The 18,451-nt window shown below is 36.7% G+C and overlaps 1 protein-coding gene across 3 annotated transcripts in view; it reads right to left on the bottom strand.

Moving 5' to 3' along the window:
• The window catches only part of LOC105425491 (odorant receptor 10-like), a 150,381-nt gene that overhangs the window by 107,376 nt on the left and 24,554 nt on the right, over positions 1-18,451 (bottom strand). Inside the window, exons 4-5 of one of the 3 annotated variants that reach the window (XM_089078584.1) lie at positions 6,730-6,888; positions 1,891-6,653 (exon numbers count right to left, since the gene is read on the bottom strand). The exons of the other annotated variants lie outside the window; for them this stretch is intronic. Of the exons in view, the coding sequence (XP_088934710.1) occupies positions 6,597-6,653; positions 6,730-6,888 (216 nt within the window). The 3' untranslated portion in view covers positions 1,891-6,596. Of the gene's footprint in view, positions 1-1,890; positions 6,654-6,729; positions 6,889-18,451 lie in introns of those variants that run through there. 3 annotated transcript variants of the gene reach the window in all.

Raw genomic sequence — 18,451 nt, 5'->3', positions numbered from 1 at the left:
TATGCTATTTTCCCATTAATTCCACCTATCCATCCTTCTCTTAATGTCTCCATTCCTGATTTTCCTCTCTTCGATCACTTTATCTTTATCTCCTTCCATTATCCCTCTTTTCCTTTTTCTTCATTCCATTGTCGACTTTACATGGCGCGTCTTCGCAATTATAAATGTTTTTCTCTATAAAATGTTCAAGCTTGTTGATGTGTTTGCTTACAGGTGCTTTTTTTCTAATTAATTTTAGCTTCAGATTGTTAATTATCGATTTACTTTAGCTACACTTAAATCCAATAGAATTTTACATAAAAAAAATTTTAATTTATTTAATTTAACAACTCATAACTCAATTTTAATTAATAACTTGGACTTCTCAATTTACATGACTATATAATATCCGAATTATATTACAACTTAATTTTACGATTTGACATTCTAATTCACATGACTATATAATATTTGGTTTTTAACGAATATATTTAGTCATTGAAATGTACACGATTCTCTAGACAATTGACTGGTTAACACATACTATTTGTAATCACAATTCAGGAGTCTGGAAAGTGAGCATCAAACCTATCGATCAAACAGCTTTCTTTATACACTAACTGGATGATGTAATAACAATAATTGCAATAATAGGTTCGTACAATAATTAAGGATTTATTTGCTGTTCAAAAAGTGTAACTGAAGATGATCTGACACAGGTCGAAACGTTTGATTTGATTATTTCATAATAAACAACAACCTAGCAAGAAGGTCTAGCTCGGCTTTTACGTCCCATGTTTTTTATCATTTAATAACATTGTTAATTTTTCTCATTTATTTATCTATATTTTAATTTCATTAACTATTTATAAAAAATTTTATTTATTTATTCATTTTAGTAATGATAATTTAATTTTACAGTTTTGACTTTCTAATTTTTGTGACGTTACAATATTTGACTTTTAAATGAAATTATTTATGGCAATAAGAGCCCAGCGCAGTACTAAGAGCGCATATAAGTTTATTATATAATCAATGTGACATAAAGAGAGCGGACGTTTCGAATAATCTTTTAGCCTTCATCAGCGCAAGAGTTAACAAATACAGATAAATATAATTAAACAGAAGACGTATCGCAAAATTATTAGTCATTATGGCTTAGTCATTATGGCCGCAAATGTCGAAATTCGTAAAACCGGAGATTTCTTACATTACGATGCATCTTCAAGGCATATTACAATAGTTGCTAGGATAGCCAATTCCTCGATTACAGGATCGAAAGTTGAGAAATCCCAACATTGTACAGGCATGATGTTATGATGCATTTACAATAATGCCTGTAAATGACCAGAGCGACTTTTATGCGAGACGATGTGAGAGAAAATACGCGCAAATACATATAAAAAGATGACTTACATCTAAATTCAGAGCTTATTAACGATGACTAACTCGGCTAACTTAATTACACTCAGCGCAATGAATCTTAGGCAGTCACTGACAAATAAATGAAACCACCGTAATGCCGTGGCACAAATAACTGTTGTCAACTAGATAATCGACAGTTGCAAACAATCTCTTTCGGAAACGAGTTTTCACGACTGATTCGTGGTCGGGCCCCGTCGTGACGCACACCCTCTCTTCTTATTCGGAAGCTCGAATCATGCTTGATGCAATTTCTCTTGTCGTGCTCCAGGAGGATTATTTGTATATTTGCCAATGGCGTTGGAAGGTGTCGCCGCTGCAGTCCGACCTGCATCCATCGAGAGAATAGGACCATCATCTCTCTAGAGTACCGGTCGTGGAGATTTGAGAGAATACATGTATATAATTCGGATATTATATAGTCATGTAAATTGAGAAGTCCAAGTTATAAAATTCGAAATTATTTATTTATTAATTTTTTACACGATTCTCTAGAGATTTTGACTTATCATCTTATTTTATTTGTAACCGCAATTTAGGAGTCTGAAATGTTAGTGCTGAGTCCATTCAGCATAGCTTTCTTTATATTTTAATTTGAATAATGTAATTGAGTGACGGATTCGTTTGTTTTGTATGGAATTATTGGCGTTAACATCACTGAAGATGACCTGATACGTCTGATTTATATTAAAATAAATAACTTGACATGAGGATCTAGCTTTCTGTGACCTTTGGTTCATCGTATTATTTATAAACATTAGCTTTATTTAATTGTTTATTAAATTAGTTATGTTGTCCTCCTAATATTCATAATACAAAGTGTTCTTATAAAATTAAATTTTTTATAAAATGTTCATGGTGTGCATTCCATTTACGTTTTCAATGTTTTTATATTTATTTTCATCTACAACATTATACAGCAATGATTTCGCAGAATCCGATTTTTATAATAATTGACAAAATATAATATATTGCGACCCCTGTCCTGAGTTCGTCTCACGAGCGGCGACCGCGCAGTCCAAATCCGCCGCGCGTCTGCGCCTCCGGCCCGTCAAAATTAACCAGCACACGACAGCAACTAGATATAACTCATTAACCACTCATCTACAACACGGTTCGGCATCAGGCACGCGGAACCACGAAAGTTCGAGATTCTAATTGTTCGCAGGCCAAGACGCGACACGCGACGACAGATTTCACAGCTGCTCAGATATGGATAGGGAGAGGGGGTGATTCGGCGATCAGGGCGCTATTTGAAGGAGAGAGATAGAAAGGCAATGAATAATTAATAACGATAGTTAATAATTAATAATGAGTTTATTCGCGGGCCCTCTAACGTGACTTTAAAACAATTTACAATGCGCATGCAACTCTGTCGACCACGCGGTAAACAGCTGACTAAAAGAGCGCGCGACGTACACAGAGATGATAATAATCCGGCAATAATAAGAATTTTCGGTTACAATATCTGCGGCAATTCGACATCGGTTTTCCATGCGAAATTCGCTACTACGAACACTCGGAATTCGAAGCGAGCAGCAAATACAAAACAACAAGCATGCAATTAGTTGAATGACGCAATTGAAATGGCAATAAATGCGCAGCAATTCGCAACCCGATTAGCCCGAATAGCACGCGCAAGCAAAGATGCTGAAAGTTAAGCTCGCGAAAGCATGATAGCGCAACACACAAAAAAGTAACAAACAATCACCATACTAAAGCAAACGCTAGCCATAACATAAGATACTACCCGGAAGCGATTCACAATCGCTACCACAACTCGACGCATAAATGTGACGTCATTCCACCACTCGGTACAATAATTAAGGGCCGCTTAAATGGCACGCAAAAACGACGCGTACATTGGTAATGAAATGGCAAAATAACATTAACGAAGACGACTTAACGTGGCCGCTGGGGGAAAAGGCGAGACGTTGTCTGGGCTTCCTTCGATGGCGGGCGATCGTCGTGACCGTCACAGACACCGGCACTTGATCCGTTACTCTAATTAATATTCACTTAAATCGCGTTATCGGCTTTCCCGCAACGCTCGCTCGATTCGCACATTGTCCGCGCGACAGAGATGACGGCTTTACAAGGAAGAGAACGCTCGGCTCACCAAGAACGACGGTTGCTTTCTTTCGGTAGGTTGACGGTCTCGGATACACGTCTTTCTTATCAGACCGTACCACGATAAGTGATTCTTCCGCGTCCTCGCGGAACACACGCAGGCGATCGCTGTTCTGCTGTCGCAATTTCTTATTGGCTGAAAATCGGCTAATCGCGTCCTAATCGGCTGCGCACCGCGAAGTCCCCGCGGGAAATTCAAAAGGCGGCGTCATCTGCGGTTATGTCCTTTGGCTCTTTGGCTTCTCCGGTTTCGAGATCCTTGCATCTCGTCCCGCCAATTCGCCGGTTGCAGGTTCCTTCCAAAGCCTCGGCGGGACGTTCCATAATCTCCACGCTTTGTTTCGTGGAGTGGCGCCTTCCCCGTCTTCGCCCCGCTCGCCTCTCGATCGGCAATAACAGCTTCTTTAGCTGGAAAAGAGATTCATATAACAGCGGCACTTTCGTTCCCGCTGACGTAAATGCGAGAGAAGCAACACCTGCGGGTTCTGATTTCTCCACGTCGCTTTCTGTTTGGCAGTTCCTCCCATACATCCGTCACGCTGATCTTCGTCCGTCGGAACGCATAATACATGCAGAAATAATACCCGTCATTTCGCATCCTGAAATAATACGCCGCACGCGATCGCGACAACGAGCCCGCTGGCCAAATAATAATCGGCCGCCTTCCTCCCTTCATCGGAGGGCGCGGATCCGAGTTAACCTCCCCCGCGATCGGGGCTTACGTCTCTTGTGACCGGCTACTGTAAAGCGCGTCACAATATATAATATATAGGTCGCTCTTCTTTCTATTTTCAATAACTCTTTACATTTTTATTATTTTGATTATTAATATTTTCGCATTCCTTTTATCTACTGACTAATTATAATAACAATTTGTAATAATAATTGTAATGATAATTGTAATAATAATAAGTAATAATAATAATTAATTGTAATTGTGATAAACTTATATTATCTTTTTCTTTTATTTATCGACTATACTTATATTATTTTTTTTCTTTTTTATATTTTGCATTAGACATCATTTACTATTTTATTGTATTATTACATTGATGATGAATTAGCTATTTTACATTGTAATTATATGACATCTGACATATAACATTTTTTTTGTTCATTTGTTCCTTTTTTCACTTTCCTCTAAAAATATAGAAATTTTTATTATTTTATTTATTTTTTTTTTTATTATATTATGATTGGCAGGGAGTATAAAGTCGCAATGTGAGGGTCACCAATTTGGCAGTGTGTGAGTGTGGTACGGTGGTGCTGTGTGGTTGTATTATCGCAATGTGTGAATGTCGCTTGAGGATGTGAATTGAGGAATGTGGCTAAGGAGGGAATATGTAGAAGGTTTACTGTTCGAACACACAGAATATATCTTAAATCAGTTTATTCAATATGTCACTAATAATTTACAATACTTACAAGGAAGAGTATTCAGATCACTCTTTAAGTATATGTTATTTTGTGAATATATTTGTGTTGTAGTGTGCGTGTATATGTGTGTAATTGAGTGTATGTATGTATGTGTATGTATATGTATGTTATACATATTAATATATGTTTGGAAAGAGAACACTCTGGTTAGTTGTCGAATTCGTTGCCACGTAAGTGTTCCTTAACGCCTAATTGCGGTTCTAAATGTATCCTTTCTCTGGAATTTAATTGGTTTGCTGAAAAAGGTGAGATTCTGGTTAGTCTGTGCTCTCTAAATCACACCAATTCTCGATGTCCTACTCTGAAAAAAAATGAGGTTGCGACTTGTTTAGCCGACCTGTTCGGCCGGAGGAGACTGCTTCGTCAGCCAAAGGATGTGGCTCTATCAGTCGTAGGATACGACCTATTCGGCCGGAGGATGCGGCCTATTCGACCGGAATATATAGCTTGTACAGCCATATGATGCGGCTTATTCAGGCGGAGGCATCGGCTTGGTCAGCCGGACAACAGTGAGGTAGCGTGTCAAAAATGCTACTTCTATCACTCGGATACAATATTCTCTCTCCTGTACCAGTCGAGAGTTCGGATGCGATGCGAATTCGGCGGGTGCGTACCTTTATATATAATTTATTGACAAATTTGTCTGCGAGATCATCTTCTTGGCACGCGCCGCGTCGCAGTACGCGACTCTAATTGTCTTGAATATGCGGCAGATGCGTCGCCTGCGTGTTACCACAATATTATATATAAAATTATATTATATTATATATAAAATATTATTTAGTTATTAAATTATTTAGTTATTAAATATTATTAAAAATTATTTAGTTATAAAATTATATTATATTATATTATATATAAAATATTATTTAGTTATTAATATTTATTACAAAAATAATACAAACTGATTGAAAGTTATAAAATAACATGATTAAGAAAAAGAAAAGTTGTGACTGCAAGCTGATTCGAACTCGAGTCAGCCGCGAGCAAAAATTATATGTGTCTCAATCTCCTCAGTTATCACGCTTCACACTCTTAGAAGTTATTTTAATACTTATCGCATATTCAGCCATATGTTCAATTTTAGATGCAAATTTTTCAGAAATTAAGATCCATTCAGTAAAATATCCTCTTTCAAATGCAGGTTTAATTACAAATCCCATTTTACACTTCATAGCATCTTGTTAGATAGTAAGTCTGTGTGTCTGTCAATACTATTTCGATTATAAGATTGCGTTCCTTTCGCGGCTAATTACGGGATGTTATATATCCATAACGTATTGTGCCTCAAGAATTTCAACTTATTATGTTTTCCAAAAGTAGTTTTTCTTTTGCGAGCCTGAGTCTCTCCGTCCATTTTTTCTGAATCTTACTAATAGGTCGGCGAGCCAATCCATGGCTTTGCAAAGATGTTTGTCACATATAAAATAGAATTTATGTTTTAATGTAATTCAATAGAAGTACAATGTAATTTACATTCAAAAATTTTATTTTATATTTGCATATTTATCTTACAATTTTACAATTTTATATTTAAATGTATAAGTCATGTGTATAAGTTATGATTTATATAATTATTTATAATGTATAATGTAATATATGAGTAAATTTCATTCATGTATTTTAATTTAAGTAGTAATTGCTGCTCTCATTGTCATAAAATAAGACAAAACTGAAGTTAGGAACTATAAAATACAAATATTTTAAAATATTATATAGCAAAAATTAAAAAAAAACATATTTTTACTAAAAAATGCTCACACTTCCGTAATATTCTAAAGTGAGGGCAGGTAATAATCCATTCATAGATATTAAAAGTGGTTTATGACTTCTTTGAAGCATCATAAAAATGTCATTCTTCATTTTTAGTGATTTACCAATCCATGATGCACTATAAATCGACCAGGTAAGTTGTATACTCTATAAATTAAATCATATAATTAGTTTTATGCTATATAGTATAAGATATATGCGGCAGCATTGGCGGAAGAGTTAAAAGAAGAAATAAAGGGAAAAGGTTTAGTGCCACCGAATCAAACGGGTTTTAAAAAAAGGATGTCGATGATAGACAATATATATATATATATATATATATATATATATATATATATATATATATATATTAAATTATCTAATAAATAGACAGATAGGGAAAGGAAATGGGAAAGTAGTGACGCTATTTGTGGACTTGAGGGCGGCATTTGTTTCGATGGACATGTTGATTAGAAAGAAAGAGGGATAAGAGAGGGATTAACGGAGAGAGTGGAGGAGATAATGAGAGAGATGAAGAGCAGGGTAGGAGGAGAGGTAGGAAAAGTATTTTGGAAGGGAAGGGAATAAGGCAGGGATGTCCTTGAGCCCAGTTCTATTTAATTTGCTGTTAGCAGATCTGGAGGAGGAAGTGGGAAGGAGTTAGGGGAAAGTAGAGTACTTTTCCTAACGTACGCGGATGATGTTGTTATTAACGGAGGAGGGAGATGCTATGAAGAGCATGATAGAGAAGTTAGAGGGGTAGCTGGAAAAGAAAAGGTTGGAGCTGAATGTAGAAAAGGTGATAAGGTTTAGAGAGAGAGAAAGAAGAATGACCAAGACGGACTGGAGGTGAAGAGGGAAGAAAATAGAGGAAGTGAAGGAATTTAAATATCTAGGATACATATTGCAGAGGAATGGAAGACAGGAGGCTCATGTAAGGGGGAGGATTGCAGCTGCAGCGATGGGAGAGGTATAGGAAATTGGGAAAGACTAGAAAAGAAGGATATGGTTATTTAATATCTTAGTGTGGACGGATAGTGTAGGTGGAAATTTAGGAATGGAAAGAGAAGGAAGGGATGGAAAGATTACAGGAAAGAGTTTTTGATATGGGTATTAGGAGTGGAGAATAGGATATTTGGTGAAGAAGGAGTTGCAAAGGGAGATGATGAGAAGTAGAGCGGATAGAAGGGCAGTGAATGAAGAGAGGTTGGAGGAGAGTGGGGAGAGTGTATTAGCATAATTATGTTTGAGGGAGATGAAGGAAAGGGTGGAAAAAGAGAAAGAATTATCGAAATGGGAAAGAAAAAGGAGTCAATTCTTTAGGAATAGAGGAATAGACAAAAAAGGGAAAAGAGGATAGAATTGGATGAATTGGAAAGTAGAGAAAAGGAAAGGCAGAAAGAGAAGAGATGAAAGAGGATAAAGAGCGGAAGATTTAGTAGATGGTATGGGAGAATAAAAGGAGAAGGGATACTGAAGTATTTAAAAAAAGAGTGGGGAGAGAGTAGGTGGAAGAGGGTAATGAAATTTAGATTAAGAAATGAGATAAGGGAAGGAAGATATTGAAAGGAGGAAAATAGAAAGAAGTGTAGGTTGTGCGGAAAAGACATGGAAACATGGAAGCATGTCTGGGAAGAATGCAGAAAATGAAAGGAGGGAGGAGAGGATGGCTGGCAAGAAGAGTAAAGAATCTTAGGAAAAGAGGGGGAAGGAGAGAAATGGATGAAGAAAGAAGGAAGAAGAATGAGTGAGAAGGGAAAGAATAGATGAGAGGGAGAGAATGAATTGGCCGAGTTGGAATAGGAGAAAGAGGAGTTTGTAAATGGAAACAGAAGTTCCTGGCGGCGAAATGAAGGAAGAGGGAGAGAGCGGAAGGTGGGATGGAGAATGCGAGCGAGTAATGTAGAGAATAGAGCGGCTTAGAGTTTAAGTAGAATGAGATAAGATTGTAAGTAGGCTAAGGTTAAGTATAAGATAGATTAAGATTAGTTAAGGAATTTATACGAGCGTGCGTGGTTTTTTTTTTGTACAGATTGTAACTCTGAGGGAACCAATAAAGCTAATGAATGAATAATTAGTTTATGCACAAACTTTTATACAATAGTTAATCTGACGATTTTGATTATTCTGCATGTGATAGAAGATAAAAATAAAATTGCATCGCTATGTTTCAATTCTCAAATATTTTTTGTAATGATTGAAAGTTTACCATATGATTTACAATATAATCAATACAAATAATCATTCCATGTTATTATCTTGATTTATGCCGATGACAATTCATGTTACTAACTGGAAATGTACATTGATCTATATCAACTAAAGAAACATTAATGCCTAATCATAAATATATTCATTATTACATATCTAAAAATTTTTATAATATGTTCTTTTAATTATAGTATGTTCTTAAATTATTAAATTTCGTTAAATTAAAAACATAGCTTACTCGGTTAAATTTAAGTGATCATAAATTTTTTCGTGGAATACCAAATTAATTATTCACTATCTAAGTGTATCTGATTGTATCCACGTAGAATACAACTCATTAATCGGAACCTTTGTGAGTGTAAAAAGACGACGTATATGTTTGCGCCATTTCTAAGCTTGTAACGGCATCGCGATATGCTGTTGCTAATTATGATTTCTGGGCCGACCATCCGCTCCTGATTTTCAGCGCTTCTAGAGCATCACTACTTGTATTCCTCATTAGAAGAATCTCTGCCACTTCGGGACATTCATTGAAAATAGGGGAAGCCGGCTCGAATATATAAGTCGACTCAGTCAGCGGGTTGGCATCAATCTCATCTGACGAGAGACTTTGGGTACTACTGAGGATCGAGCGAGATTTCCTTTCCTTTGATTTTTATCTGATCAAAAAGAAAGATATAACCTCTTCAAAACCAGGATACTTCCAGTTTTTCTGCTCTCAGACTTGCCAAGGAAAAGAATGCAACTTCTTCAATATCAGGATCCGGCATTTGGCAACCTTCCTGACTCATCGGGAAGAAGGGTGCTATCTCTCCTATGCCACAGAATTCCCGAGCCTGGTACTCCGTTACTTGTCGATCGGGCAGAAGAGTGCAACGTCAACAAATAACATTGAATTCCTGAAGGTTTAAGCATCTCAATCTTCGACACAAAGTGAAATACACACGATATTGACCCCAATCAAGAGAGAAAGAAAAGAAGAAGAAGATCTCCATAAGAAGCCTTCCTCTCAGTGGTATCTGCATCCCCATTGCCTGTAATGAAACTCCTATCTCCTCCACTAACATCTATGGTAAGATCGTCTCCCGTAGCATTGACATCCAGTCCAAAGAGATAAGGAATTAAAGAATGGGGAGTTCCACCTTCCTTTCTCATTCCTACAATCACAGAACAGTTCCGACGAAATTCCGCAAGTTGAAAATCGACTAAGTTCGCGAAAAGGAGAAGAAAGGAGGAGGAAGAGGAAAAGAAAAAATAAAGTAACTTTTTAAAGTCATGAAAGGACAAAGTCGCCTCGAAAATAGAAGAGTTGGAACAATTGCAGTTAATTTTGATCGGGACGCAGATCATCGAATTGCACGACGAAACCGATAAGGCACGAAAAAAATTTTTCAAATATGCAGAACATATTTAATTGTGTGTTCAAGATTAATATAAAGATGATCAATGAAGTTGATCAAGCATGATCTTTTTATCGAGAACAGACATACACAAATAAATTTAAAATCAACCGATATAATAGCTTGATAGACGAGGCTTATTAGTTGTCTTCCATCGTTATCATTTTCAATTGTTACCGATTAATTTCAAAAGATGAAATAAAAAATAGCAGGGTACTCGGTTCAGTTAATCTTATGGCTTGTAATATCATCCAATGAAGTGAACAAAGAGAGAATTGCGATCAACACAAATTTATTGTGCGTATTAGATCTAAAAATATTATACATAGTGGTGATTTCTTTTTCGTGTTACATTTTTTATTTTTGTTTTTTTTTTAAATAAACGTTACATGTTAAAATCATGTAAGCTTCTTTGTCCAATGTGAATTTTAATCTCTTTCTGTTCAATGCTTCTCTCCGCGATCATCACGCTCAACAACAGTCACGATCCGTGCAATTTTTGTCTTTTAATTCTCTTGTTAATACCCAGGTTTTCGTGTTTACATTAAAATTTTAATTTTCTGGCAAAATACGTATTAGTCTGGCCAAATCCTCATTATTTGAATCATTTTACATTGATTTATGCTTTGAGCCATATTTTTTTTTAATTATTCTTGTTATCGGGACACCACGCTTGTTTAATATTTGAAGTATTCAAGTATCCCAGGCTTATACACGAGCATTCTACGCATATTTTCTTTCCGCTCTTACTATTTGGATCATCGAAGCACTTCGTGAATGTAGGAAATAATAAAAATTTTAATAATGAAAAATAATTAAATGCATAAACAATTAAAAACTTTCTATACTCATCGAGATTTCATTTGAAAATGAAACCACGCTACAGAATTCGTCTGCTCAAATACCCGAGATGCTCTAGGAAACGTTAGAGGAAATCCTTGTCCATTCATCAACTTACAACTGTCGGATGCTCAGAGGGAAGAGCACAGATAGTCCTTCTTGTTGTAACTATCGGTTACACTGCCGTAACTATCGGTTTTATATAGTGAATAGGTACTTCAGATATTGAAAGGGGGAAATCCGGGTGTTAAAAGGATAAGGAGAAGACATCGTTATCAATGTAATTATCAATCGGAATATTAGATAAAACTATTATTTCGAGTATTTCTCTACAACTCATAAATCTTTATTCTCATAAATTTCAGGTAAATTGTTTAAGAAATGAAATAAAAAACGCGCAGTTTTTAAACTTTAAAATTTATCTATACAACAATATTCAAAACTTACGTCAACACGTTTCCAACAGTGCTTTTGCAATCATGCTGAATTTCATCTGTATTAGTGTAACACTGGTGCTGAAATTAAATGCACATTTCGGGATATTGGAAGTAATGTCTGCTATTTCCCTATCTCTCTAGGCTCAACGACTGATTATTAATCGCGTTGTTGTACCCCGGATGGGCTACAACGTTAATTTTTTGAGATAGTCGGGTCCGTTAAGCCTAAGGAGTTGGGACTCCGAGCAGGATCAAACGAATGGAAGGGAATCTTGAAATCACTAACACACTTTCTTTATGATACTTGATTTATTTAACAACTGCACAATTTCTTGGTTTTAATTATTGCTTATATTATTTCTTTCACTCACGGTTAAACGTCGGCGGGCGCGTATCGCGTTACTCTGGCGGCCGTCGACCGAGTATGTCACCTGAGACGTTGATAGTACGGCTCGCGTGAACTTCGCTGTGCTCGTGTAATATCTTGCGCGATTATAGTAACGATTCCGAACGACACGTAATGTTTGATTGATTCCCGACTCTGACTATTCCGCCTTGTGTAGCCGGTTATATAGTTTGATCGATGCCTGGTCAGCATTCTGATCGTTTGCGTCGATCGGTTGCGTGATATTGATCAATCAATATCACGCTCGATTTGATCATCAAATTTAGGAATTTGCTGATCAGCTTTTTCGCAATGTTCTCGCGATGCATTTCTTCGGTCTTTCGAAAGACTGGTCGCGATTTCGGCGATCACACATTTGTGTAATCTTTCGAAAGACTTTTCGAGGTTCGTGCAACCTAATTTTGTTGCCATGCGGACTACTTTTATTATTGGTTGTAGGCTTGGCTACAACAGCGTGCTTTAAAGCATCTCCATACAAGAAATATATTAGGATGTAGCTTCCATTAAATCGTTATTAAAATATTGCTTTTGCTTAATAACTTTTATTTTCGTAACTAATGAAATATAATATTATATACTAGTACTATATTTATTACTTGTATCATATATAGAATAGATTTATTTGCTTACAGCCAAGAAGAGGACTTGATTTACAAAATTAATCACTTAATCATACTCGTCCTTCCATACCTTATTAATTATACTACGAGGTCGTCTGAAAAGTTTTGAGCTTCAACATGAAGATGGCATTACTCATCAAAACCATTCTGGCATTACTATCGTACATGCTTTGAAAGATACCTGTCAAAATTGTAGCCATTTTTGACGCTCAATTATGGTTTGACAGTTATTCGTGTCAGTCGATGTTTTTGTAAAAATGGAAAAAATCGAATATCGTGCCGTGATTAAATTTTTGCATTTGAAGGTAATACGTCTATACAAATTAAAGCCGAGTTAGACGCTGTTTACAGAGATTCTGCTCCATCATTTACCACCAAGAAAAGATCGGCAGCTGAATTTAAACATGATCGTACCAGCTTGGCTAATGACGAACGTTCGGGACAATTGTGGCCATTACTGATAACATCGAAAAAGTTCACTAAATGGTACTGGACGACCGTCGAGTCGATCAAAGTTAGAGAGAAAGAGACTGTGGACATGTTTATCATATATTGATTAAAGAACCATGCGTAAGCTCATCGCACGTTGAGTGCCGCGCTTGCTCACTGTGGATCAAAAACACATTCGAATGAACATTTCCAAGGTCCTGTTGGAGCGATTTAAACGAAACGAGTCAGATTTTTTGCATCGATTAATAATCAATAATCAAGTTATAACTGTTGAAACTTGAAATCACTACTTCACTCCTGAAACGAAGGAACAATCAAAACAGTGGATTGCGAGTGAACCTGCTCTGAAGAAGGCGAAGACGGTTTCATCGGCCGGGAAGGTGATGGCAACTGTTTTTTGGGATTAGGAGTCATAGAATTGTGTTCATCGATTATCTTGAAAAAGATAAAACAATAATGAGAATGTACTAACACATCATTAATTGACAAGCTGAAGGCAAAAATTGCGAAAAAATGGTCACATTTGAAGAAAAATAAAGTGCTGTTCCATCAAGATAACGCACCGGTTCACACTTCGGTGGTCGCTATAATAAAAATTCACGAATTGCGGTTCGAATTGATTAACCACCCATCATATTTATCAAATCTGGTTCCAGCGACTTTTTCCTGTTTCGTAGACTCAAAGTTTGGCTCGAGGGACAGAAATTTTCGTCGAACGAGGTCATTGCATCCGAGAAGTCTCATTTTGCAGAGCAAGATGCTAACTATTATTTGAATGAGTTAAAGGGGTGGGAGCATCGCTGAAAAAAGTGTATTGATTTAAAAGGAGATTATATTAAAAAATAAAACTAAATTTGATTGACAAAATACTTGTTTCTATGTTAAGTTCAAAATTTTTCGGACGATCCTCGTATTATACACTATATCTGTTCTCACTATATCTTTTTTGCTTTGGTTCTTTCCGCTTGCTTACAACTTTTACTTATCTTTTCTACTTTATCTTTATTACTTACTATTAATTACTTACTATTTACTTATTCTTATCTATCATAGCCTCTCTTATCAAGGTCCTCTCTTTGCAGAAAACATATTTTCTCTCTTTGTTTTTATTTTTGTCGTTTATTTTTTTTGGTTTCCTTTCTTTAATTTTATCTCTTTTTTATCTCTTTCTATATTTTTCTTAAAACTTTCCCTTTTTCCTAATTTAACTCGTCCTTGCATCATTTCTCCATTATCGACTCTTTGTTTCTATCTCTATTTCAACCAGCCTTTAGTTTTTTGGCATTCTCTTACATAATGTTATATTATCTTTCCCTTCTCCAAAAGACACATCTCCTCTTTTCTTATCCTAACCAATATTTATTTGTTTCCTCACAATTTCCATATTTTAATTTCATCAATACTCTACATTATCTCCGATATTTATCTTGTTTATATTTTCTTAAGTAGCTGGGTCACTTGTTATCCCTATGTCCTTATACATCTAGTTATACCTAGGCTTCATATGAGAGTCCATCATCGATCGTACTCCATCATCGTTCTGGAGTACTGATTGTGAGGATTCGAGAATACATGTATATATATGTGTGTTATAAAATATGTATATACGATGATTCAAAACGACTTTATGTCCTTAAAATGTCATATTTTTGACTTAATTCTAAAACGATTTTTCCTTTTTCAAAATTTTGTTTGAAATTTAGTTTCAACTATTAAAAGAAATAATTACCGTATGATGGGTTAAATATGATAGATAGACAAGGACAGCGCAACTCACCATCAGACGCGGGCGTTTACGCGCGACGCCTGGTGAATTGATACATAAGAGTACGTGCTATACATAATACGTGCATCATTAATACAAAAATTTGAAAAAATAAAAATAAAAATTTAGAAAAAGAAAAGTGATCTCAAAAATAAATCAAGAATACGACATTTTAAAAATAAAAGTTATTTTAATAGACAGATTCTCTCTCTCTCTCTCTCTTTCTCTCTCTCTCTCTCTCTCTCTCTCTCTCTCTCACTTTTCCCCTCGCCCTCTATTTCTCTCTCTCTCCCCCCCCCCCTCTCTCTCTCTCTCTCTCTCTCTCTCACACACTCTTACTCAGTCACTCATTCACTCACTTACCTTATAAAAATCATTTTGTATAATGATTCCACGACCTTTTTTACTGTTTCTCAAATTCCTTGAGAAAAACAAGTGGATTTTCCGATCGAATTCCAAATAAGTTCCTTTTAACAAACTTCAATTCACTAATCAACTTTTTAATTACACTGATAAACTTTTACACAACTTTTACACTTTTACATTATCAGTTTACTTACTCGATCAAAAAACGAGAAATTTATTAATTTATCAGTTAATTATTATTAACAATAATTTTAATTATTTAATCAATTTAATTATCGGAAACTGAAAATCACTTGAACGAAAAAAAACTTTTTTTGTTCAAGTGATTCGATTGATTTTAATAATAAATCTAATAATTAATCACTATTGTTTGCGGGTTGGCTAGTTCAACCTTATATGAAGAACCGTGTATCAAGGCGGGAAGATCGGGTATCGAACAAACAATTGCGGAATAAATTATAAAATATAATTTATTCACCATGCATATAAGCAGTCAGCGGTCGGTGGAAGAAAGCGGTGGCTGTCGCTGGTTTCAGCTATCAAAGTACCGGTTCGCGCACGACACGACGGAAATTTTCGGGAACGCGGAAGCAACGGAAATCTTCGGGAACGCGATAACGACAGAAGTCTTCCTACATGATACCTCGCTTCAAGTTATGGTTTTGATCAGCCTTCGTGCAAACTTTACACGAGGTATTCCATTTATTTATTCCATTTCTTACGGCAAATGCGGCAGCAATAACGAATTTTGATCCGGATACGAGAAAGCGATGAAAGCGAAGACAGAAGAACGCTATCAAACTATAGCTAGATCCGTATCGATTGGGAGCGAGAAGCGAACTTGGGTCATGCGCAACGAACAATCCTAATTTCAAGGATTATACAGGTGAGCTGCGCCGCAGATTTTACAGAGCATGTGTTGGTCGCGTACATCCAGGCCATGTACGCGTGATGTATACTTAGCTTAGCCGAAATATATAAAGGGCGATCCACAGAATAAATACAAAAGACAAACAGAAATTTCACTTGAATTATTTTATTCCCAAATATACCGCCTATCTCGAATGCAAGCATTCAAAACCTGTTTCTAATACAACAATAATGATAGCATAATTTTACAATAGTTTAAATAAAACAATTAGGCAGAATATAACATAATATTAATGTGATACGCAACGATAAATTGATTTTAATCGAAATCTACGGAAAATATGTGTCTATGGTATGGGGCACTTCCGCCCGCCATAACGGAAGCTTTTGAATCTTCTACATTGATATCCATAAGGAAGGAAGCACAATTTCATAATCGGACGTTGGTACTCAGATCGGCTGATTTTAACGGTAACAACGCGAGCCCGTCATCGCCGGGATGACAATGCAACTGAGTTCCCATTGATTCGGCGGAACTAATGGATTACGCAGCAAAACGATTTGATCAATTTTGGCCAGTTGCTGCACGATTTTGGGCGTTGTTGAAGGATATGCAAGTTGCTTAACCACGATTTTCAAAGATCTTTAGTTAAACGTTGAACTAATTGCCATCGCGATAATTTGTTTTCATTCAATTTAAGCACGCTAGGTTCAGGAAGAACAATAAAAGGAGCTCCGATAAGAAAATGACCGGGAATTTTGGTAATCATCAGGATTCTCAAAAATAGCAGCGATTGGACGAGAATTAAGCGAAATCTCGACACGACAGAGCAGCGTGGACATATTTTCAAATGTGAGTATGAAGATATATCGTTTGAAATGATGCTTTACACTATGAACACCATTCGGCTGCCTATAGACCGCCGAAATAGAGTGCTGCAGAGAATAAAAAATGTCACGCTGTCGTACCGCGAGATGATTTAGAAAGTTTGGATCGCAAATTGTCTTGCTATACTCAGACAATTCCTGATCCGCGTCTACCGAAAGGTAGTTCCGTTGTCCGAGTACATCAAGAGCGGCAACTCTCGGCGGGAAGCGAAATAGTAATACGCGGTAAGAAAAGGATAAACTATAATCGCTAACGAGCTCCAAGTGAATGACCTTGGTTGTTAAACATACGAATAACGAAATATATGTTTTCTGCGATTTGTGACTTCGGCCAGAAGCTGTTCGGATCGCGATCGGTCCTGCATAATCAACGGCATGTACAAAGACTCGAATTGTGCGATTAACTCGAACATCTGGTAAATCAGTCATTTGTTCTGCAGGCACTGCAGCTCTTTCGTGCGCACATGGAATGCATTTGTATAGGAACAAACGGTAGTGCGCGAACAGAGGATCCAAAATTTATTCCGTAACGACGCGTTGTAAGTTGTGATCCGGCATGCAACATTCTTAAGTGATGATGCTTGATAAGCGCCAAGAGCGGATAGGAACATAGAACGATTCTTCGTCATCCCTAGGAGATTAACGTGTCGAAATCTTCCTCCAACACGGAGGAGTCCGTCCAAATATGAATTGAGAGACGACAACGTACTATTCTTCGGAACATTAATGCATCAACAATGAAATCTTGTTCAGAAACATATCTGACTGCATTATCTTTAGCCAGTATAGTTTCGCTCTTTGAATTTCTTCCGGTTGTAGAGTTATGAAATTGAAGGAAATGAATTCGAGGCGGATCGATTTCGAGGGCAAAAAATGATAAAAATAGGCGGTGACCCTTAGCAATTTTGGCCACGATGAAAAACGAGACTTCAACTTGAAGTAGAAGTAAGGAGGCAGACGGAATGATTCCGACGCTCTTGAGGTTGTCTGACGATACGGCATGAATTCGGTCAGCATTCTTGCGAACGCTGCAGCCACGATGACTCTGACCTTAAGCTGTGCTCTTTTAAATCATCGGGAGTTAGACTACGCGAAGCGCAATCGGTAGGATTTGATTGCATCAGAACATATCGCCATGAAGCATTCAGAAGAAGGTATTGACTTGCAGAAACATGATTGGCAACAAGAGTCTTCCAGTGAGAAGGAGATTGACTTAGCCAGGCTAATGTAATTGTAGAGTCAGTCTAGCAATGATTCTTCGGACGCTGGAGGGCATCTCTTGTGAATCGAAACAATCGCGCAAGAAGATACGCAACTGACAGTTCGAGGCGAGGAACGCTTATTGTTTTGAATGGTGCTACCTTCAATTTAGCAATAAGAAGAGAAACGATAATCGAGCCATCAACATGAACAATACGAAGATACACTATGGCAGCGAAGACTTTGGTCAATGCGTTAGCGAAACCATGAAGAGAACT

This window comes from Pogonomyrmex barbatus, unplaced genomic scaffold (genome assembly GCF_055798465.1).
Source record: "Pogonomyrmex barbatus isolate J1 unplaced genomic scaffold, ASM5579846v1 scaffold24, whole genome shotgun sequence".
Taxonomy (NCBI): Eukaryota; Metazoa; Arthropoda; class Insecta; order Hymenoptera; family Formicidae; genus Pogonomyrmex; species Pogonomyrmex barbatus.
Note: the sequence above shows the minus strand (reverse complement) of the source record. Positions and strands in the feature narration are given on the sequence as shown.